This window comes from Ochotona curzoniae, unplaced genomic scaffold (genome assembly GCF_017591425.1).
Source record: "Ochotona curzoniae isolate NIBS_2020 unplaced genomic scaffold, NIBS_Ocur_1.0 contig_4645, whole genome shotgun sequence".
NCBI classification, from domain to species: Eukaryota; Metazoa; Chordata; class Mammalia; order Lagomorpha; family Ochotonidae; genus Ochotona; species Ochotona curzoniae.
The window spans coordinates 2,251,401-2,275,141 of record NW_024466353.1 but is presented as its reverse complement, the minus strand read 5'-3'; the positions used below and the strand labels follow the sequence as shown (position 1 = coordinate 2,275,141).

The following is a 23,741-nucleotide window of genomic DNA, read 5'->3' as shown; positions in this document are numbered from 1 at the left end:
TCACAAAACTTAAAGAGTGCTAGTTATTGACAACTTCCTGGAAATAACCACAGCATCTTTTGAAAAGAGAAATATGCCATTCATTTTTTTTTTTGGACCCGGGATGACAGAACTGTTGGGCTTAATCAAAAGTACTGTTTTCAATTTCCTACTTGCCGTAGTTTCCAATCATCCCACAGTTTAAATACCCAATTGAGATTTCAGTAGAGTGGATCCTGTGAGGGAGTGGTTATTAGTGAGATGAAGTAAGATTTTTTAATAAGGAGCACAATTTGTATTCTCCCCTTTAGCTACTTATCTGTACGCCACACTCTCCCTTTCTTGCAAATGTGAAGAATAATGAGTAGAGAAACATGCAAAGCTGTGGAGAGGCAGCAGGAGGAAAAGCTCTAAGGAACTAACTGGACTATCACAAGGACAAGCCAGCTCAGCTCAGCCCCGCTCGCTGACATCCACACAGCGACCAAGGCCAAGGTAAGCAAGTGGGAAAGAAGCCTAGCCTCAAACAGCTTAGAGCCATGTTGAAGACAAACTGGTACAGGTGCATCTGAGAAGGAACAGTTACCCCACCCCTACCAGACACTCACCACTGTACCCACAGGGGTCCAAAGAAAGGAGACTGACCTCATGCTGGAGTTGAGAAAGGTGAACAGTGCGCGAGAGGAGAAAGTGCTTAGATTCCAGAAATGAGAAAAATCTTGGACTCCACACCATGCAGCTGCTTCCGCGACGTGCTCATTCCCCAGATGGCAGCAGCTGCCAGGGTGGGGTGAGGCCTCAGCTGGAACACAGGACGACAGTGCAGGACTCCCTCACGGGTGTCAGGGACTCAGCCACGTCAGTCGGCACTGGGGGCCCTTCAGGGTGCACAGCAGTGCCAACCCGCAATGGGGAGCTGGGCTGGGACACACGTCCCTACACTGAGAAGGAGTTTGGGTTTCCCAAGGAGGGCTAAGTGGCCCTCTCCTCTACTTTAACCTAGCTCTAATACACATAAACAACACTCCCATAGCCCACGTGTAGGTAGAAAAAGCAAGGCATCTACCAACAGGTTTATATTGAAAAGAAACTGTTCTGTTAGAGATGTGTAGTGTTATTCCCAGAGAACCTAACTCAAGAAATCAGGAGCTAAACTATCCTATTTGAGGAATAATTTTCAAGGAGTGGACAACATGACAGGCTCCCTCAGGATAATCAATAGATCTTACTCATCTTTAAACATCATACTTAGCTTCTGAGGTCTATACACACACCCAGCACAGCTGTGTTGGTGACATGAACAGTGCAAACATGACTTAAAAAGAGGCATTCCAGTAGGATGGCTAAACGATACATGATTTTAATTTCAATATTACAAGGTTTACACATGTATTGAAAAATCACATGGTATCCTAAGAAACAACGTAACCTAGTCAGGCAAGGGGCACATGCACAATATTAATACCAGAATTTATTGGTAGCAATACTTACTGCAAATTTCACTAAGTTTGAAATGATAATTACAGAATCCAGTTACAAAACATTCGTTAAACACATTTAAGGGCTACCAAAGTTCAGTCTACTGTTGATCTTTCAGACTACGCATGTCCACTCTTGGGGCCTGGCACCATGGCTAAATCCTTGTCATAGATCCTGGGCCAGGATCTCACATGGGCTCCCGTTTGCAACCTGGTTGCCCTACTTCCCTTCCAGCTCCCAGCTTGGGGCCTGGAAGAAGAGCAGACAGTGGACCAAAGCCTTGGGACCCTGCACCTGTGCTGGAGACGCAGAAGAAGCTTCCAGCTCCTAGCTTCAGACCAGTTCAGCTCTGGCTGTTGTGGCCGCTTGCGAAGTGAAACAACAGATGGAAGATCTTTTTCTTTCCTTCCTTCTGTAAAATCGGTCTTTCCAATTAAAAAGGAAATTTAAAAATATATATATCCACTCTTTCTCCATTAGAAATTGAAGTGTGAATAAAATTAGAAATATGAAAAATGACAGATCCGTGCAAGGAAAGGGATATACAAATTGTCTATTAAGCATAAAGAAAACAAAAGGAAGTAAAGTCATTATTGGGGGCTGATCTGCGGTACAGCCAGTTAAACTACCACTTGTTGCAACTATATCCCATGCAGGATTCCACGTCAAGTTCATTCTGAAGCACTTCTAACTGAGCTTCTGGCTCATGTGCTGACGAATGCAGCTCATGATGGCCCAGGCAGTCAGGACCCCGCATCTATGTGAGACCAGGAATGAACTTCTCGTTTCTCGTCTTCAATCTGGCCCAGCATGGTGTGGTGCTGTGGTCAATGGACAATGCACGTTGTAAGCTCATTCTCATATTCTGCCTTTGAAATAGATGAATGTTACCTTCCCCCCGCCCCAAATTCTATCACATCAATAAACATCAGATGGTTCTTTTATGGAATTAGATACATGCTGCAATTTAAATCACAGAAATACAGCCAGAGCTGACTATGGTAACAGAGATTAGCCCATTGTCCCCAAAAAAGCCATGGCTTTTCTTCTCCCTTGAAATAGCCCAATTGATTCAGATTTAATTCCAACTTCATAAAATCAAATGAGTCATCCCCTTTACAGAGCAGATGTGTCTCGAACCCAGCTGGTGTCCAAAACATTAATATGCTGGGAGTAATTATGTGACACTGAAAGAGCCCTAGATAGCAAATTGTAAGCCACAGTAATTTGAATATTTTCAAAATTTGCACCAAAAATGTTACCTGCCAATCCTTTAAATCACTCTTCACAAGGGGAGGAGAGTATGAGGACACACAGCAAGCTAGAGACAAAATATGCAACAAAATGATGCACCACCGGCACCTGAGGCCCCCGAGACAGGATGCCAACTCACACCCGAAAAAGTAGCGCCCGTCTTGGAAGACACCGGGGAAGCAGGAGTTGAATACATGAATAAATAAATTATAACAGGCCCACTCCTGGAGAATTCAATAAAACAATGCTTTATCACGAAAATACGTATTCTTATGTTGGCCATTTCCATATTTATTGTCTTGCTTTAGTTCATTAACTACAATGGCGTAAGGAAAATAACCACAGTGAAGTTTCACCTGAAAACAAGCACAATTTCATTTTTCTCGGGAGAGTCTAATGTTCTTTTGATTTATCGATTTTTACCTCATGTGGAAATTTCACTGTGGCATTTCTATGTGGATTACAATTATCACACACAGATACAATCAGCACTATAGAAAGACAAACGAGCAGACTGCAGCTGGGAAGGAATACTTCTATTTGCCAGTGCTAGCCTTCATCCGAGCAGGAAGGATCATCAAGCTTGGCAAGGGGAGGGTGTTTGCACTGAGCGCACCATGTCCAACACCGGAAGCCATGGCTCGTCACGGCTGTCCTTCTGTCTCCCGTCTGCTGCTGATGCCCAGCTTGGGAAAGAGCAGGCGATGGCTTAAGTACGTGAGTATCTGCCACCCTTACGGGAAACCCAGGCGGCATCTCTGCCCTCTGTCTTCCGCCTAGCCCATTCCCAGTTGGTGTGAGCATTTGGGGAGTCCACTAGTGTGTGAAAAATCTCTTGTTTCCTTTCAAATAAGCAACATTTTTTTAATGTTGCAACACTGGGGCTATTACATGTTAGTATGTTTTGTACTATTTCCTCAAAATTTGAAACATAATCAGGTTTTCCCCAAGTCAGACGTCCTTGAACTTCACCTAGATATTCGATCAGCATGTCATTCTTCTATGATACTCTCATCTTCCACTTGCCCCACAAACGGACTGGTGATAACAACAGCAAGTGTGCACACGTGACGGTGAATGACCTGCGGTGGCTTGTAGCGTTGCCCTTGTTACCAGTGAGTCTTAAGCTCTAGGGACACCTGGCTAAAGCAGACAGATTTTTGACAATTTCCAAGTCCTAAAACTTCAACTCTAGCTTTGGTGCCTTGTAATAAAGAAGAGACACCAACAGCTCAGTTTTATTCATTTATCCATTTACATGCATACCATTTTATAAAAGATGCCTAGTTCAGCGAGTCACTGATCCAGTTAGGTGTAGGTATACCAGAGGCCACCCATTTTCAATTCAAGCAACAGCAGTCATTGTAAGGAAATGTCAAGAGACAATGAGAATGTGACCAGAAGCTATCATAGAGAGGTGACAACGATGTCACAGTGAGGAGGATGGAGGAGCCATCCCCTGGGAGCACAGACACCAAGCTGTACTGCAAGCTCTCGTGTCTTCAGGTCTCAGCCTGGCACAGTGAGCTGCACTCATGCCCATGAGTACATACCATGGGAAAAGAGCACCCCTCAAGAGTGAACTGCAGGTGTCTGAGGTATGTATATATAAAATATCCTCCTGGAAGGCAGGACAGAAGGTGAGAGCTAGAATTTCAGCAGCACTGGCTACAGCAACAGCAGATGCCTCCTGCCCGTTTTTGCTTCACTTGGCCAAGGAAGAGCGGCGGCAAGGTCACGCAGAGGCTCCCTGAGGAGGGACGCTGGTGCAGATCTCACACATTCGGAGCTGCAATGATCCTCCGGCTTCTGAGTGTCTGGAGTCACGGTTGAAGTGCTGCTACACAACGCAGAAGAATGTTAAACGATGGGTGTAGGTCTAAACACGGAAACTCAATCCAGCCCAGCCATGCCATAAGGCGCTGTGGAGGCCGTGAAAGCCAAAGAAAACGGGCAGGATGCAGGAATCATTGCCGTCCGCCTTGTTGTTGAGGGATTCTAGTAACATAAGAGTCGTTCCCTCAAACACCGCACAAGTCTCCCAGGGAAAATTCCTTTTGTGCCATAGACAACACATTAAAATTAAGAAGTTTCTAAAATTAACTGCAGCCGCCTGGAGACTCCGCGTGTCTGCCTTCCATACCCATTAAGCTTCTGAAAAGTTAGCACATGGATAAGCCTCTCTCTCAGATGCCACAATGTTGTTCCTTGTGACTTGAGTAAGGACTACAGTTACAGTTGGTAAACCAAGGAAAAGAGAAGAAAGGAAAAAGAGCTTGCATGGAAACAATCTCTTCCCAGTGTTTCCTAGCACTGGAAGTGCACCTCCGTGTGAAGGCACGCACAGCAAGGGCCAGTGTCTCATTCTGATGACCATGAAAGCAGGGAAGGTGGGAACAAAGAAACCCACAGAAACCTTGCAAGGCTGTGTCTGAGACACCTGTCCCAGCTCTCCTAGCCAACGGTGTAAAAGGATCAGTGCAGCCCAGCTGGGAGGATCTGGCTTTTGTTGGAGACCCAGCCAGCCTGTTTTCACGCCCCGCAGCAAGGCACCGCAAGGCTCCCTCTCAGCCTCCTCCACCAAATGGTGCTGCTTCTCTGAGAGTGAACAAAGATTCCTACGGACTCGGGCCAGCAGGATTTTTTTTTCTTTAAGATTTATTTATTTTTACAGGAAAGGCAGAGTTACAGAGCAAGAGGAGGAGACAGAGAAAGAGCTCTTATCAGCTGGTTCATTCCCCAAATGGCCGCAATGGCCAGAGCTGAGCCGATCCAAAGCCAGGAGCTTCTACTAGCTCTCCCATAAGGGTACAGGGGCCCGAAAACTTCAGCCAGACTCCGCTGCTTTCCCAAGCCATTAGCAGGGAGCTGGATGGGCGATGGAACAGCCAGGACTCAAACTAGCACCCATGTGCAATCCTGGAGTAGCACACACAGGGTTAGCCTGCTCATGTTCCCACTGACGTTAATGATAATCTGTTGGAAGAGGACTACTGCAGTAAGTGCCTGATTTTTGAGTTAAATTCCTCATTTTCATAAAATCTGAAGTTCATGCTATATCACTTCAAACTTTTTAACAAAGGAACATTAAAATGGTTAATGTCAGGGACAAGTGTTGGGCAAAATGGTTGTGCTGCTGCATGGTACATCTGCATCCCATTGTAGAGTACCTGGTTCAAGTCCCAGTCCTTAGATTTTCATTCTGCTTCCTACCACTGTGACTTAGGCAAGGCAACAGACAATGGCTCAACTACACAGCTTCCTGCCTTCCACCTCACTCAACCTGGACTGTTGTAGGTATCTGGGAAGTGAAGTAGTGGCTAGAAAATCAATCAATCCCTCTCTCTCCCCTCCTTTCAAGTAAAATGAAAATCTCTTAAAGGCCTAATAAAAACAAACTTTACATATACTTAATCAACCAGCCGAGACCCATTCATCGGTTATAGATCTCAAAAAGTGAAAAAGCCATCAACGTGAATGGAGAGGGCAGTAGACTGATTTAAATCAACTTTACTACAGAACACACAGACAGAAGATGAAATCATCCTTTAATGTTCTCACTCTCCCACAGAGTATGTTCATAAACATAGGTGTCACTTATTTCCAAGGCAAAGTTAACCCTAAAATAAAAGTACTGCTCATGTTAAGGGCAGGATGCAAAATGCATGAAATGCACAGTACACTGGCCTGTTCCAAAGCAGGCGGCAAATTCCCCTGCAATTCCAAGCTCCAACTTCATGTTTAGTAAAGAAAGGTGCAAGGGGGAAGGAAGAAAAAACAAAACAAAACCTACAAGAGGCTCTGAGGAACTGGCACCAAGTACCAGGGAAGTATCTTAAAGTGGTACTTGCTGACTTTACATCAGCCCAGACTGTAATCACAGATTACAAAAGCATCAGACTACATGATTACCTGACTAAACCACCCAGGGTAACACCGAACCTGGTACTTGGACACATCTCCCTACCTCCTCCTGCCTTAGCTGGGTGCTGCAGCTAGAACGGGATTCCTTTGTCTCTGCTGTAATGCAACTCTACAATCAAGTTACTGCAATCAGCAACCTAATAATTCAATTATCCTATCTTTGTGAAAGACAAATGCCTAGGGGAAAGAATAGACTGATGCCAACTGTAAGGGTAAAACTGAATTGTGGAGCCCAGCGTAAGAGCCTAGAGGCCAAAGTCCTCGCCTTGCACGCACCAGGATACCATATGTGCACCAGTTCGTGTCCTAGCGGCCCCGCTTCTCATCCAGCTCCCTGCTTGTGGCCTGGAAAGGCAGTCAAGGATGGCCCAAAGCCTTGGGACCTTGTACCCGCATGGGAGACCCGGAAGAAGCTCCAGGTTTTAGAAAAGATTTTTTAAAAAATGAATTGTGATCATGCACTTTGATGTTGTTTCAGCTTCACGTTGTATGCACACTACTGTGTCAAAAAGATTAGTGAGGTTAATGACTACAGACAGTGGTCACTTGTCTGCATCCTCACTATCTAGTTCTCCCAAAGCTGGGCTTCAATCAGAACTAGCCTTCTCCTTCGGCATGGGCTGAAGGATGCACACACATGAAAGAGGAACGGTGAACTGCTCTTCTCCCATCTCATTGGTCATGGCATCTTTGTACTCCGCAGTTCTTCTCTAGTTCATGCAAAATGTACCCAAGCAGTCCCGTCTATAACTTTCCTAACAGGTACGGATCATACAGATGCAAAAAAGCAGTATCAAATAAACCAAAATCTTTGTTTTTGTGAACATGTCCTCATTGGAAAGATTGAGTGTAAGAAATATCTAGCTTTCTTCATTTTATACAATCACAGCGTACAGATTTTCAATAACTGGAATATCAATGAACATTATAGACAAATTACTTTGGAACCTTTTTCTCTAAAGTCTAAGTGCTGTTGAGACAAGCATTTGTTGCAGCTGTTACGCTATCATGCCAGACATCCACACGATGCAGTGTGTTAAACACAGGCTCCAGTCCTAATTCCAAGCTTCCGGCTCCCGTGTGCTTAGAGCAAAAGCAGGTTATGGCTCCAGTGCCCGGGTCCCTGCTGTTCACAGCCAACCCTGCAACCCGGGTCCCACACTGAGCCCTGTCTCATCTTGCTCCTGGGAGTTCTCTGGGAGCAAGACAGCAAATGAGAGAATTCTGCCTGTGTCTTCCGAATTAATAAAAAGATCAAAATTATTAATTAATGCTCTACAGGCATTATCTAAAACTGAAAATTGCAGAATCTATAAAAGATCCTTCTGATGATTCATGTCGAGAGACTAATGCACTAACTACACCACTGACATTAATTTGGACCTGTGGCATTATCACCAATTACTCAAATAAGCAAAGAGAAAGCAAAGTCTTCGAAAATCTTCCAGCTCCACCAACACAGGGCAAGACCCAAAGGGCTGAGCATGAAGAGACAGTACCTTGCAGGTCTCAGATGGTCAGTACAGATGAGGAAGCTGAATTTTTATAATTATTGATCAGATATCAACTGTACAACAGGACTGACAGTGACAAAACCGTCCAATCTGACCAACATTAGTCGCAAACATTTGCCTAAAAAGGATTCTATAACATTCAATTCATTTGGGAGGAGGAAAATTATTAACAGGGTCTAAGAAGGTTGTATAGGTCTAAAGAAACATAACTACACCAACCCCATTCGATTTCAAGCTCCTTGTCTTGGAGTAATTTTTAAAGAGCCTGAATGTGGAAAGATTTAACATTTACATCCTCAATTCAGAATGAAGTCTTCCCTTCATGACTCTGTGACTCTGGATGCGGCTGGGGATCCAGCCACAACATAAAGGCAAGCCTTCAATCTATATTAGAACAAGTTTCTTGCAAAGTTTCCAGGGCCTTTCTGGTTTGGCTTGGCTAAAAAAACCACAAGAATAGCTTTGCATGCGAAGTTCTGACTCAGTCCAGGAAACTCAGAGGCCCAGGGAGCTAGTCTCAACTACCAAGACTATCCCCCATCCTCCACGGAGGATTGGTTTGATGGGAGGGCTGAGAATGGACAAGCCAACTCATTAGATCCAAACCAATCACTAGTATCTAGTACGCTGCTGGGCCAAATTCTATTGGCAAGAGCAAGCAGCATGATTTGTCCAGGAAAAAATCAGATTGTATGATAAAAGCTGGAATTTATGACACTCATTCAATCAAATCACTCAAACTATAAATTTATTTCACACCTCTGGGTTAAGAAAATGGTAGGATTCCAACAAAGACATAAATAGGGCAAAAAACTAAATTTTTACTGTTCGCCCACTCTTCGAACAAAGAACTTTGCAGCGTCCAATCAAGGGAAAACATCCAAAGAGCAGAAAACAAAGTTATTTCTCCCTCCTTGGAAAGGAGCTTTATATAATACAAGTAATCCTACACCCTGGGAAAAACTGGTCTCCTAAATGTAATAGGTTCCTCCTTGTAGAAGAGTACAAACAATTCAAGAGTTCAAATAAAATGCTAGCAAGTGGATGCCTTTGAAAAATGGAATACAGCAGCCATGTGATGCTCCAAGCTGCACTGCGTGTTACATGGCTGCAACCCAAGGCAAGCTATACCAAGGGCAATTTCAGTCACATCTCACCCTTTCCATCTCACGAAGCAACATCGGTGAGGAAGGAAAACCAGTACATCAAGAATTTTAATCATAATTATCGAGCAACTTAAGCGAGTTTCACATCATTTTTCACCATCAGTGGAAATCATTTGTCTCACGGGTTAAAACTTTACTTTCTCTGATTCAAGTTCATTATATTGAAAATGTAAGAAGTGGACGATACAACATCAGAAAATTCCTTTTATACAATGCTCTAAGACTTTAGAAATCATTTCACCTATCCGTTATTCTTATCATATTACAATCATCAAGCATTACAAGCACAGATCACATGGCCCATACTAGTGGGTATTTTTCATGTGGATTATAATGAACAGAATTAAAAATAAACAACTTAATTAAGGCTCAGGGGAAAAAAAATGACCCAAGGAGAGCAGAAAGGGCAGGTGTATGTGTCTGAGTGTCCAGTGGGGGGACACACGTTGAAACAGACAACTCTGCTCCACTTAGCCAAGTGCTTCCAACAAGACAGCGGAGAAAAGAAATCTCCATGGTGCGAACAGACAGTAGTGAAAAACAAATAAGCGTAAGACTTCTAAAAGTAAATAAAGGTTTATTCATTTTTATTGCAAAGTCAGATATACAAAGAGCATGAGAGAAAGATTATCCATCCATTGATTCATTCCCCAAGCGGCCACAACAGCCAGAGCTGAGCCTATCCAAAGCCAGGAGCCTCCTCCGGGTCTCCCACGCGGGTGCAGGATCCCAAAGCTTTGGACCGTCCTCGACTGCTTTCCCGGGCCACAGGCAGGAAGCTGGATGGGAAGCGGGGCAGCCGGGATTAGAACTGGTGCCCATATGGGATCCTGGTGCGCTCAAGGTGAGGACTTTTAGCCACCAGGCTATCACACCAGGCACCCAGTAACTAATTTTCATCTGTCCCTCAAAACAAAGAATGTGTAATGTAATTTCCACACCTTCCCATCATCGCGACTACAGCTGACTTCATATTTGTAAAACAAACATGAAACCAAACCGTGTTTTATTTTTTTGCCCCATTTTAGCTCATGTTTTAATCAGCCTTTCTGCTACACTGTCAACTATGCCCCAACCCAATAACGTTTCAACAATCCTCCTATCTGGTGTGACTGCAAAATATGTCTACATCCCTTGAGTCTCAGCAACAACACAGCCAGGCAGGCACTCGGCAGAGCAGGCGAGGCATCTCGTGGGATAGCCATCCTACATTTGAGGGCCTGGGTTCCAGTTTCAGCTTTCATCTTGATTTCAGTTCCCTGCCCACGCACAGCCCAGGCAGCACCAGGTGGCGGCTTAGGCACTGCCACCCAATCGATCTGCAGGTCCGAGTGCTGATGCCATCCAGCCTCGTCTCTGGCAGCTATCTGTGGAGTGACATCGATGGATGGAAGATGACTCGCTCCTCCCAAAGTCAGAGGAAACGAAACCATGGAATGTCCATAGGATGAAAGAAACCGAAGCTCTGCGACTTTAAGCCTTTTTTTGTTCTGATTTCTAAGAAAACACTATATTTGGAAGAAGTAGATTCTGTATACAGCAGCAAAATGCAAATTCCTAACCACAAACTCATGCTCCTATCTGTCGTGTCAGGTTGTAATTTTGAAAGAACTGAACTCAAAGTCAGGCAAAATAAAAACAGGCTGAGCTCCATCCCTCGCTGTTTCCACTCGTGATTACAGCGTGTTAGTACACGTCCTGACTTGGAGTTTTAATACAGACCAATCAGCTAAGCGCCTCCTCTGGAAACTTTTATTTAGGGTAAGAAAAGCACCATTGGCAGGACAATGGGTTAGTATTTAAAATGACTTCACTTCCAGCATTCACATACATTTCTTCACTGAATAGCTACCCAAATATCTATTTTCTCTTTGAGAACTCTAGCCACTAGGCCACTGCACCGGGCCCAACTTGCTAGTTTTTCAAAAACCACTGTGCAGTGTCACAGCATTAGCAAACAGCAAGGGGTGTAGGGGAGGGGGCCTCTGACTCAGATTATTGTTTATCAGGTCTCCTGGTGTTAGTATTTAACAACCCCATGGTACAACTGTCAGCAGACATGTGCTGTTCGGTCAGGAAATCACAAAATAAAGGGACGGGAGCTGTTACACAGACTGCTACGCGCAAGATCGTCAGCTCTAACGGCACCCAGCTTCAGATCTAGAAGCTGTCTACACTTGAGCCTGAATGGCAGAGCCTCCCTGGGGGTTCCTCCTGCAGCAGAAACCGAACGGTGGATGAAGAGAGAATCACTGCTCCACGTGGAGAAGCTCGCTGATGCCTTGAGGACTACACGGAAGGCAAGCCAAGCCTTCGCTTCTTCGTGAAAAAGCTCAAGTCACACGTGGGCTGTTTCTCAGTGTGAAGGCAGAAGCCCCTGATCCAGCCACTGGGCGCTTTGCAAAGTACTGAGCTGTGATGGACACACGAGCTGTGCGAATCCAACGCCTGCAAGTGGAGGGTTTGCTCTCAACATCTTCATTGTGAGAATTCAGGCTCAAGTTCATCGCAGAAGCTGCAGCTATTTGTTCAAACAAAATGCCCTAAAAACGTAGGAAAATCCCATACACAATCCATATTATAGAAGGACTCTGTATTGTAACATACATGGGGAAAAAGAGTAATTCAAAGCTTCAGGTTCTTAAAAGTCGACAGAAAAAAAAATCACACGTCAGGTTTGTCAGTGTCACTACAACAAGAATGCTATGATCCTTACAATATTCTCTAACCTAAAGATAATAATTTTGGGGGCCCAGCACAGTAGCCTATCAGCTAAAGTCCTCACCTTGAAAACACCAGGATCCCATATGGCCGCTGGTTCTAATCCCAGAGGCTCTCCTTCCCATCCAGCTCCCTGCTTGTGGCCTGGGAAAGCAGTGGAGGACGGCCCAAAGCCTCGGGACCCTGCATCCAGGTGGGCGAACCAGAGGAGGCTCTGGGCTCCTGGCTTTGGATTGGCTCAGCTCTGTCTATTGCGACTACTAGGAGAGTGAATCAGTGGACGGAAGATCTTCCTCTCTCTCTCCTTCTCTGTATACATCTGAATAAACAGTCATTTCTGATAAATTTTTGATAGGAGAGGAACCACTGCTTTATTCTGTACTAAACAGATAGGGAAGGGAGGTGCTTGTCAGGGAGACAGCCTCCTCAGCTCAAAAACAGGCCAATGTAAGCAAACGGGGTCCCTGAACCACAAAGAACGCCAGGGGACTGAAAAGCATTTATTCAATGAAATGTGCAAAATCAGGAGGAACATTGGGAGGCTGTGGCTCTGGAGTGGACACTTCGCCCGCTCATCCGCAGCGAGGCTCCGAGAGGCGAGTCAGGCGCTCCCATTGGTTAGCAAGTGCAGAGTGGTCATTGCCACAGGTGTCGGAGACGCTGGACATCGGCGGGCACTACGCCCATGCCTCCTGCTGTGCAGAGGTTCCCAGCGGAGCAGCTGGTCAAGAATGCAACCCCGCCTTTCCACACTGCAGGAAAACGGAACCGGCCCCCACAACCATTACCCAGATCCTTCCTCTCTCAGCATGGAGACCCACCATGCAGGAAAAATCCAAGATGAAGATTATCAACAGGAAGGAGTGAACAAATGAACCATCCCAGCCTTGCAGGACACAGCAGTTGTGTAACGGGGAAGGCTAGGGAGAACCTGGATGCCTGGCACACGAACTACCCTTCTGAAGGGCAGCGATGGTACCAGGAGCAGGGCATCGGGGTCAGCAAGGCGCCCTCAGAGAACAGCTAGCTGTGTAACAGTATGAACTGACAAGTCAGAAGAACCAGGACATCGGCGAGATGAAGATTCCCACGAGATAAAACACAGAACCAATGGAAGCAAATCCAAAATCTGAACAGATAAAATTCACCAAAATAAAAGACTAGAACAACATAGCTTGGTTGGTGACTTTCGTAAAACATAAAAGTTATTTTCAATCACTCTAAACTGCCCCCCCCAAAGTAAGAGCGGGGACATGTCCCTTGTCTGTATTAGAGCAGCACACGTCAAAAGGAACCACGGTAAGGGACAGACAGTCCCCAATGTCCCTCATGGCGGTAGACGCGAACAGACGCGACAGCACACCAAACTGAGTCACTGTACACCGTGAGCAGGCGAAATTACGCCCAGGATGCAAGTCGGATTTAGCATCCGAAAGTAAACGAGAAACTCCGCATCCACAGAGCGGGGGACACACCATCACGTCTATCGACCCAGAAACGAGGCAGGCAGAGGAGATCCGAGACATCCAGTGTGGGAAAGGCCAACAAGTGTCTCTACCCGCAGGTGGGGTCGGTCCAGATACACCCCCAACCCCCCAGAAAGGTCAACTGAGAAACTAGGAACGCCAGTGAACGCTACTGTAACTCCAACACGTGAAAACCAATTTTGTAAGTTACCAATAAACAATCTGAACAAAAATTAAGGAAAACATTCAGCGTAGAATATCATCTGAAGAAACAATACATAAAGTCTTTTTGAAAGAAACAAATGAACATTTATTTAATTGTGAATATATTTCATGGTTATAGATCAGAAAATTATCTTAAGGGTCCGGTGCAGTAGCCTAGTGGCTAAAGTCCTCACCTTGCATCCACCAGGATCCCATGCGTGCACCGGTTCTAATCCCAGCTGTTCTACTTCCTTTTTTTTAACATTATTATTTTTTATTGATTACACTGCATCATGTGACACTGTCTCATGGGCTCTGGGATTCTCCCACCTTGTTGCAGTACTACAGTTCAAATCCAGTCAAGATTCTTTTATTGCAAGCATAGAGTCCAGCATCTTATTGTCTAGATAAATTCAACACCAGCTGCTCTATTTCCATCTAGCTCTCTACCTGTGGCCTGGGAAAGCAGTCGAGGATGGCCCAAAGCTTTGGGACCCTGCACCCACGTGGGAGACCTAAAGAAGCACCTGGCTCCTGGCTTCAGATCAGGTCAGCTCTGGCCACCGTGTCCACTGCCCGTCTCTCCTCCTCTCTGTATAACTGACTTTCCAACACAAATAAATAAATCTTAAAAAAACAAAGAAGAAGAAAATGGGCCCAGCATGTCAGCATGGTGGCTGAAGTCCTCAGCTTACATGAGCTTGGATCCCATATGGGTGCCAGTTCATAAGTCTGTCAAAAACAGGGATTACAGGGACCAGCACTGTAGCCTACTAGGTTAAGCTGCTGCCTGGTTCAAGCCCCAGCTGCTCCCAGCTGCTCCCAGCTGCTCCCAGCTGCCCCCAGGTCCAGCTCCCTGAAAAGGCACCCAGGAAAGCAGCAGCAGACTGCCCAAGAGCTTTGGCACCTGACATGCGCATACGAGATTTGGAGGAAGCTCCCTGGGTCCTGGCTTCCACCTGGCCAAGTCAGGCTGCAGCGGCCGTTTGGGTTCTGAAACAGCAGTTGGAACATCTCTCCCTGTCTGTAAATTTGCCTTTTAAAGAAACAAATACATCTTACATAAGGAAACAAAGACTGTGAAACATTAAAAGAGCGTCACCATGCTAATTATAGACTGATTTGTATCAATAATTGTATCAAACAGTAACAGGATATTAGCCTTTTCTATTGCATTTTAAGCTGGTTATTGTTTCTGAAATATAAACACACGCAAACAGGTTCCAAACGGCATTAACAAGTCATAGTCCTGCACTCAAATTGTGCTCAATGAAGAAAGTGCTAAGCCTTTCCATAGAATAGACTATGGAAGGAGGGTTGGAGGATCCTGGGAATATTCTCCATAAATCACAGCATTCACAGGATGGCTTTTTTAAAAAATCAATTCAAGTGAATGGCAGAATCCTCAACACCTTCTATGTCCTTTACCGTCTACTGTTTACAGAAGGTTCTTCAAAGAATTTTCTTTATATACTGTAAAGCACGTCAGAAAGCATTGGGTTTTTGTTTCAACAAGCTTCATTTCTAAAACCCTAATACAAGACAGACTCGTATTTACCCATGCCTTTGCTCTTCGCTCTGTTCTTTCCTTGTGTTCCAAGATTCTTTCCTATAATTATCAGTTCCTCCCTGTTTAGATAACCTGTTAGCCATTCTTTTGGAAGAAGATGCTACGAGAAATTCCTTCAATGTTCCTTAATCTGGGATCACAAAGAGTGATCCCAGGTCCAGAAGTATATTTTCGTTGGATATAGAATACTGGGCTGACACTTCTTTCAGCACTTTTCCATTTCCTCTGGTCTCCATGGTTTCCGATGAAAAATCTAGTGTCATTCTGTTTTTCCCATGTCACTAAAATGTCATGTTCTTCTGACTGCTTTCAGGACACTAGATTTGACTTTAGCTTTGGGACATTTGCCTGTGATGCACACCTCCTTCAAGGTCATGAGAAAGAGAGCTAAGAGTTTGCTCATATAACAGTATGAGTAAAGAAAAAGATTTATTTTAAGAAATTGGCTTGCATGATTAAAGGGATTGGCAATTTAAAATCTTGAGGGAAGGGCAGTGGCTGGAGGTTAAAGGAAGATCTAACACTGTAGGTTCAAATCCAAGAGAATCTGTAATCAGAATCCTTTCCGGACTTAGAGAAGGCCAGCTTGGAACAATCAGATATTGCCCACCCATGTCAGGAAGGGTGATATGTCTTGTTCATTGTCCATGACCAATCTTAGCCCTGAAGAGCACCCTTGGAAAAAACTCCACTAAAAAAAGGAGGGGGGGTCAGATATCCGGAAAGCATGATCGCCCCAACAGGACAAACGTTAGCGTCCTATAATGCCGAGGGCCAGGAGTCTCGTCTGTTTTGGTTTGGTTTGGTTTATCTCACTTGGTGTTCACTCAGCTTCTTGAATAAATAATTTTGTTTTGTTTTTGTTAAGTTTGGGAAAATTTCATCCAGTATTCCCTCAAACTGGTTTAAGCTTTGTTCACTTTCTGTTCCTTCCAGGAATCGGATATCAAGTTTGTGTATTATTTTACAGCATCCTAAGTCTCTGCTCTTGTTTTCTTCCCAACCTGATCTCATGCAGTGCTTTCTATTTTTTGCCTTCAAATTCAATGACTCTTCTGCATGTCCCTTCACTCCACTCCTGAGTTCATCCCAAGTTCACTCTGATTGGCGGGTGATAGTATTTTCTACTTCTAAAATTTCATCTAACTTTGCTGAGGCTTTCAGACATATTCTGCTTCTACAGTTAAAGTATGTTTACAGCACTTGTTGATGGAATTTTATGATGGCACTTATTATGGTGGATAATAAAAGTTCTGGCCCAATCAATAAATCCTTATCAGGGAATTCCAACAGTTAGCAGTACTGGTTGCCCCTTCCTCTCCAACCCCCAAAGAGGAGATGTTCTTGCTAACAACAGTGATTTTGATTGAAACCTGTGTAACGAAATCTTGGCTTCAACAAACCTCTAATGCAAAAAGCAATGTGGACCCAGCAGGAGCAGGCAAAGCTTAGGCCCTTCAGTTGTTCCACTGGGGGACACAGGTTCCCACTGCTGTTGCTTGACATGGCTGGGAGCGTCACTTCCCAACAGGCTTCCACTAACGGCAGCACTGTGGCTGGGAGAACCTAAGGTTGCCACATTATTTTTCCCCCACTGTGGGGTGGCTTCATCACCACGAAGCAACAATGAGGACCCCCACATTCCATTGGGCATCCCCTGACACTTTTGCCAGAGGGAAGGGAAGGATACCTCGGGAACACCAGACTAGGGCAGAAGCCAGGGCTCCTCCACAGCTGACGCTGACTCTGCTGAATGATAATTTATACCAAGCAGGAGTCCAAAAGAAGGATGTCTCTTATGACCTGCCAAGGGAGGGAACTGTGGTGCTCCTTTTTAACAAGCCTTTGTTGGCAGAAGTAAGGATAAATCTAAAAGATTCTTTTTTTTTTAACTGTTTATTATTACTAAGAAAGGTAGAGAGACAGAACATTTCCTTCTGCTGGTTCACTTCCCCAAATTCTTGCCATTCACAGCAAGGGCTAGATCGGGGCAAAGCCAGAAATCAACACTGGACTCGCACATGGGTGACAGGGACCGAAGTGCAGATGCTGTCACCGTCTGCACAGGCAATCAGGCAGGCGATGCACTCACTCTAAGCAGCACATAGCTGCTACGCCACAGGCCCACCACAAGGCTACAGGTTTTCCTTAAGAGTCTAGTGGACGTGGAAGAGCTACTACGCACACTAGGCCTTTGGGTGCACTTGTCTTTCATGTGCCCACTGATATTTCTGGGTGACCCCACTACTCAAACATGCAGTCTGGGCTGACAAACATGGCACAAAGTGAAGCCACCATCATACGGCCACTTGGGCTCCGTGGTTGCTAGTCCTTCTGCAGCCACTGCCCTTCTACAGACTGTTGACATGCAGTGTCTTGGCATTTTTCAGCTGTACTACACGGAAAGACAAAGCAGAGTGCACTTTGACACAATTCTGAAAGCAGAAGGTAACGCAAAAATAACACCTCTTCTTCAGCATTACTTTTTAAAGTAATATTCTTTTTTATGTATACTCTAATGAAAAATTGTGAACAAAGAGAATATTTTCATGTATGTGTTTAACATTTTATTCAGCCAACACTTTGGTGTACCAAGTGAAGCTGAGACCCACGGTGAGGGGGCTGGTATCCCACACGGGCAGCAATTTGACTCCTGTCTATTGCACTTACAATCCAGCTCCCTACTAATGGACCTGGGAAAGTGGTGGAAGATGGCTCAAGTTCTTGGAAACCTGTAATCACAGTGGAGACTGGATGGGGCTCCTGGCTCCTGCCTGGCCAAAGTGTGTGTCTTGCTGCCATTTAGGGAGTGAACCAATGGAAGGAAGATCCATATTTATTCTCTCTCTTTGACCATATCTTCCAAATTAATCTTTAAAAATATGAAGTTACTAATATAAAGAGAACAAATTACAAGTAGGTCATAGACTGTTCTAATAAAGGGGTAATTTCACCCCCATTTTAAAAGTGTTTCCCATAGTTTGAATTTACTTTAAAACCCTGGGCTAATGTGACATTAACTAAAAATATAAACAAGCAAAAGTGGAGAAATCACTTTACCATCTAGACAATGTCTATAAACAATAATCCAGTTTCAGGGAGATACTGCCACATATCAGAGCAAACCTATGATATAATTCTTTTTGCTTTATCTCTGTAAACGTAATGATTTCTGAAAGCACCCAGCTGTTTTTGAAGATGGTAAGATTTGATTATTTTATAGCTGAGTAGTATTCCAACATGTATGTACATATAGACATACACAAATACATATTACATATTCTATAAATATTTCTATATACGATACACCTACCCTGCTGTAGCTTAGCCAAGTTCGATACTGCATGAGAATGCTTGCTTTCTCTTGAAACCACAGGGCTAACTAGCAGTTGAACCACATTTCCAGCAACCAGCACAACATGAGGCCTGGACTGCATCCCACAGGCTCAGGAAAAGATCCGAAGTCAAAATGCAACGCACAATTTCTGTTACATATTGCTTTCAAACGATCACAAAGTTGAAAAATCTTAACTCAGAGTGTCAAAAGTAGACACTCTCCTTATCCCACTGAGAGGAAGACTTGACTACTTGGCTCACTGAAGTTTCTACAATTATTCATGGCATAAAGAGGGCAGTTACTAAAATTTGCTGAATTAGGAAATGGATAAATGCAAAGACAACTTGAAATATGCGAGCAAGTGTTTGGGGTTGGGCAAAAGCACTTCTGAATCCTGTGCCAGAACGCTCCTGTGCTGGAGCTGGCTCCGTGGCGTTGTAGAGGTACGCCGCCTCCTGGAACCCCAGCACACAGGTGGACGCTGGTCAGTCCCAGCTGCTGCACGGCCAAGCCAATCCCTGCTGAAGATGGTACAGGCCCTTTGGGCCCACAGCTGCTGGGAGACCAGGAAGAAGCTCCTGGCTTCAGACGGGCCCAGAAAAGTCACTGATGCCAACTAGGAAGTGAGCCAATGGATTGAAAACCTGTCTCCACCTCCCGATTCCCTCTCTCTCTAAAACCGTCTTTTAATAAAAAAGAATCTTAAAACCCTTCCTTAAAAAAAAAAAAAACCATACTAAATTATCATAACAACTTTCCACATCTGAACTGCAAATGCAAAAATAATTGCTTCTTTTCCTATTCCAAAGTGCCACAAACTGTCCTCGCTTAATCAGAAATACATCTGATTTAATGTAGCAATAAACACTGCCTAATTTCCCATTGAAACTATTTCACTTTAGCATATTATTGTTCAAGATGACATGCAAACTATTTTTACAACACAATAGTTGCTTTTGTAGTAATGTATTTGATTATGTTATCAGAGTGTCTTATTATACATGATATTGGACTCATCAATAAATCAACATGAAAAGCTATAAATTGGTTCGCATGTCTGAATATAAATGAACCATAAGCTATGAGAAATTTAATTTCCTAGGAAATATGATGAAATCTTTAATGCTTTTTAGTTAAATCGTAACAGAATTCCTGAAACTTTTGATTACATTAGATTGAATGTTAAATGACGGTAAGTAGATAACTCTCAACTAAGTTTCTTCAAAATTACAAATGCAAATATTTTAACTTTTCATGTATGATTTTTAACCTCATTAAGGAGCCATATAAACATATAAACATATATGGGAAAACCATATAAAGCCATATAAACATATTAGGGAAAAATAAATACTGAAGAGTGACAATGAAAAAGGGATCTAAAGTATCAAAGACTGAGTTATTAAGAGAAATATGGAAAGACACATGCAATGGCGATGCCTTGGAAATAACTAGGAATAAATAAAAGCAAGAACATGCCGGCTCGGAACATATCACTTCAAGAAGCAGAATAATTCTATGCTCAAATATTTTAATTCTTCCCAATTTTAGCCTTAGGGGGAAGAAAGCTCAAAAACAGCAATGTTATATTAACAGAGGAGTTTTCCCCAAGTTTATATTAATAGACGAAAAATCAAATATTATATAAAAACTCAATAGGTGTGCTTATTAAGAACCAGACATTTTTAAACTGCCTTCTTACCAATGGACACCGTTTACAAACACTAGTATAGCCATTGACTATGGTCACAGAAATGACCTTAATGACCCCCAAAATATCTGGCAGACTATTGTTGTAATACTCAAAGTAAAAAAAAAAATATTTCACATACATTAATTTTGGATTTACTTCTTTCTCTACTTTGTGCAAATTCTTTTGTAAAGCCCCCGGCGTTAAATTACCAACTAAGCAAACTGACATTAATTTTGAGCAGCTCTAGCGGCAAAGTTTAATCAACACTAAAAAAAAATTCCCAATTTAGCCCAAAGCCTCAGAATTATTCTTACATTTATTTTTTAATTCAACAAAAATTGTCTATCTACTAAAGTTTTATTAAATAAGTTACAGTGTACCTATCATGAGAAATGCTACAGGGTTGATAAAAAATAAGTTAAGTTTATATGCACTGATATGAGAACACCTCAAAGTCACACCAAGTAACCAGAACAACAACAAAAAAAGAGGACAGGGAAGGGAGATTATTTTCCAGAAACATCTCAAAGCTGGTTAGTGCAACAGGAGCCTATGCATATGCAGATACTGCAAAAGGACATATATCAAAAGACCAAGAGCAAACAACCATGAGAAAAATGGTTTCTAGTAAATTCCAACTGCACTCTCTTCCTCTAGCATTTTTGCAAACAATGAAATTCTAGCATGAAATTTAGAAGGTAAATTTAACTTTGAACACTCACTTTGCTCTAAATGATTAACTGTTTGCAGGCAATGAATTAGAACAAGTGTTTGTAAAATAACTGTAAATACTCCATTTTTCCTACATATTCCTCACATTGGCATTTATCGCAATTTTGATCACTATTTAAATGTGCCTTTAAACATACCCCTATCGTTATAATTTCAGGAAAGTCAGGAAAAAGGCACCAGGCACGTGTCTACCACAGCATTTAGGATGCCATCTGGGATGACTGCATGCCATGGACTTGAATTTGGATTCCAGCTCCTTGCTAACTCACGCCCTGCAAGGTAGCAAGTAATGGCTCAAGTACTTGCGTCCTTGATGCCATGGGATCTCCAACTCAAACTCAACTGAGTTTCATGCCCCTGACTTCCACCTGCTCCGGTCCTGGCTGTTGCAACTGTTTTGTAAGAGGTGAACCAGCTGCTTTCTGCCTTGCTCTGGCTTTCTCTATCTACTTGTAAGTTCTTCAAATCCAAAGCCATATTGAGCATCACCTTCCCAATTTCCTGAGTGTAATTTCGATGAGCATGTGTTGGTCAAACCTTATGCTGTACACCAATGTAAAGTGATATTACATATCCACTATTTATACATGTTCGTACACACATGTGTGAGCATGTATGTTTTTTATTGGAGTTATCCTAGGTTTAAAAAAAAAATCAGCAGAACCTCAAACCTTTACCTTGTATTCATCCACAATAATGCTGAGAGCGTCGTGTCCCGCTTTCCTCATGTCTTCCAGCTCCTGCTTATGTTTCTCCTGAAAGAAAAAAGTAAAGCATGATTGGCTCTTCCATTTTGTTTTCTGAAGAATAAGAGCATTAACTTTCTCCCCAAATATGATGGAGTGGGTTAATTACATATACATCACTAATAACAAAAACACATAAAAGATACCTTCTAAAACAGACTTTAAAAAAAAAGATTTATTGTTATTGTAAAGTCAGATATACAGAGAGAAAGAAAGAGATGAAGATCTTCCTTCTACCAGTTCATTCCTCAAGTGACACAACGGCCAGGGCTGAGCTGATCCAAGACCAGGAGCCTGGAGTTTCTTCTGGGTTTCCCACGCGGGTTCAGAGTCCCAAGGCTTTCTACTGCTTTCCCAGGCCACAAGCAGGGAGCTGGATAGGAAGTGGGGCTGCTGGGATTAGAACCAGTGCCCATATGGGATAAGTGTGTTCTAGGTGAGGACTTTAGACGTTAGTCCACTGTGCCTGCCCGAGGTAAACCGCCTCAGTACTTTCTGACAACTGACCGCTCTGCACCTCTCCTCTATCAGTAGATGAATGGCTGCCTTCCTTTCATGGTTCGTCACAGTCTTCAGTATTTCCTTTTATTCATTCTCAAAGACGGACATTCTCCGGGTACTTCCAAGACACTGGTGAGTGCAGAGCACTCTGGCGTCAGGTCTGTGGTCTAGGACCTGTTCCTTCGGAGGTGGCCCAGTCGGACTTTCTAGGATCGCACGGTTACGGTCATTCTCCACGGACACCACCCAGCCGAGGCACACCGGAACAGCTTCCTTTGCCAATAGTCCATTCGGTGTGAGTGTTCCACATTTCAGTAACCACCACCATCCAGTATTCACACATTCAGTTTATCTTTCTCTTTGTTACTCTGATTTTGCAAGAAAATCTGCAAAGACTCAAAACTCAGCAGCCTCTGTTGCCAGCATCACCATGCAAAACTCGCTCGTCCCTTGGTGAGATATCCCCTTACGTGGACCCCCAGCCTGAGCTTTCCGCCATATCCTTCTCCATTCTGTCCTCTTGGCTCTACTTCACCACCCAGCTTCCAAACGCAGGAGTCACTCGAGCCCTCACCTCTAACCTCACCAAACTCTAATTCATCTCACTTCTAGTATGTGAAGCACAGAGTACTAGATATATTTCTCCAGGAGCATCATTGCAAATATACACATCAAAGCAATGTCCAATTCTTCATTTTCCTCTACCAAGTTTAGAGTGGGTCAAAAAATAACCAAGAAATGTTCTCCTTTAATCATTCATAATCTTCATGACGTCTTCAGAAAATCCTACCGGTTCTGTCTTGATTTTTAATTCTCTACAAAACCCTTGACATGTAAAATATGTGCTGCACCCTGCTCTAAGTCACTCATATTTTTCACTTTTTTAATGTGTTTATTTGAACTGATAGTCATGCCTTACAGCCTGAAGACCTGGTAGACTACGCACTAGCTACGTCTCCGGCTGACGCCATGCTCCTTTGTCACCGGGACTGCAGTGACACGCTGGTGGCTGAGATCCGACCCTTTCCCAGTTAATCCCAAGGATCCTTCGAAAACTGAAGCCCGGTCACACAGTGTAACACGAACCCTCTGCGAGGCATAAATTACTCACTGCTGTGTCCACAGTACCAGGAGCAGTAACTGACCCAGTGGGTGGTCAATAAATATCTTTGAATTAAAATTACACATCTGTCCAAAACTCCCAGATGGCTTTCACATTAATACATCAAGTATCTAAAATCATTCCCATGGCCCAAACTGACGCCGCTCTTTCCCCGACTCGCCGCTTCGCCCTGTTAGGCACACTCCTGCTCTAAGGCGACTGGAGTTGTTGGGGACCGAGTTGAGCTTCCTCCCATGCTGCTCCCCTCAGACCAGGAGCGTTCACTTCCTCTGAACCGTGTGGACTCTCTCCCCAAAGCCCCCTGCTCGTCTTCTCTACCATCGCTCACACCC

General features: G+C 43.7%; 1 protein-coding gene across 3 annotated transcripts in view; it reads right to left on the bottom strand.

The window, feature by feature from the left end:
* The window catches only part of CCDC91 (coiled-coil domain containing 91), a 211,349-nt gene that overhangs the window by 90,070 nt on the left and 97,538 nt on the right, over positions 1 to 23,741 (bottom strand). For all 3 annotated transcript variants that reach the window (XM_040987458.1, XM_040987459.1, XM_040987462.1), the window contains one exon: positions 21,717 to 21,794. In XM_040987458.1, the coding sequence (XP_040843392.1) occupies positions 21,717 to 21,794 (78 nt within the window). The remainder of the gene's footprint in view (positions 1 to 21,716; positions 21,795 to 23,741) is intronic.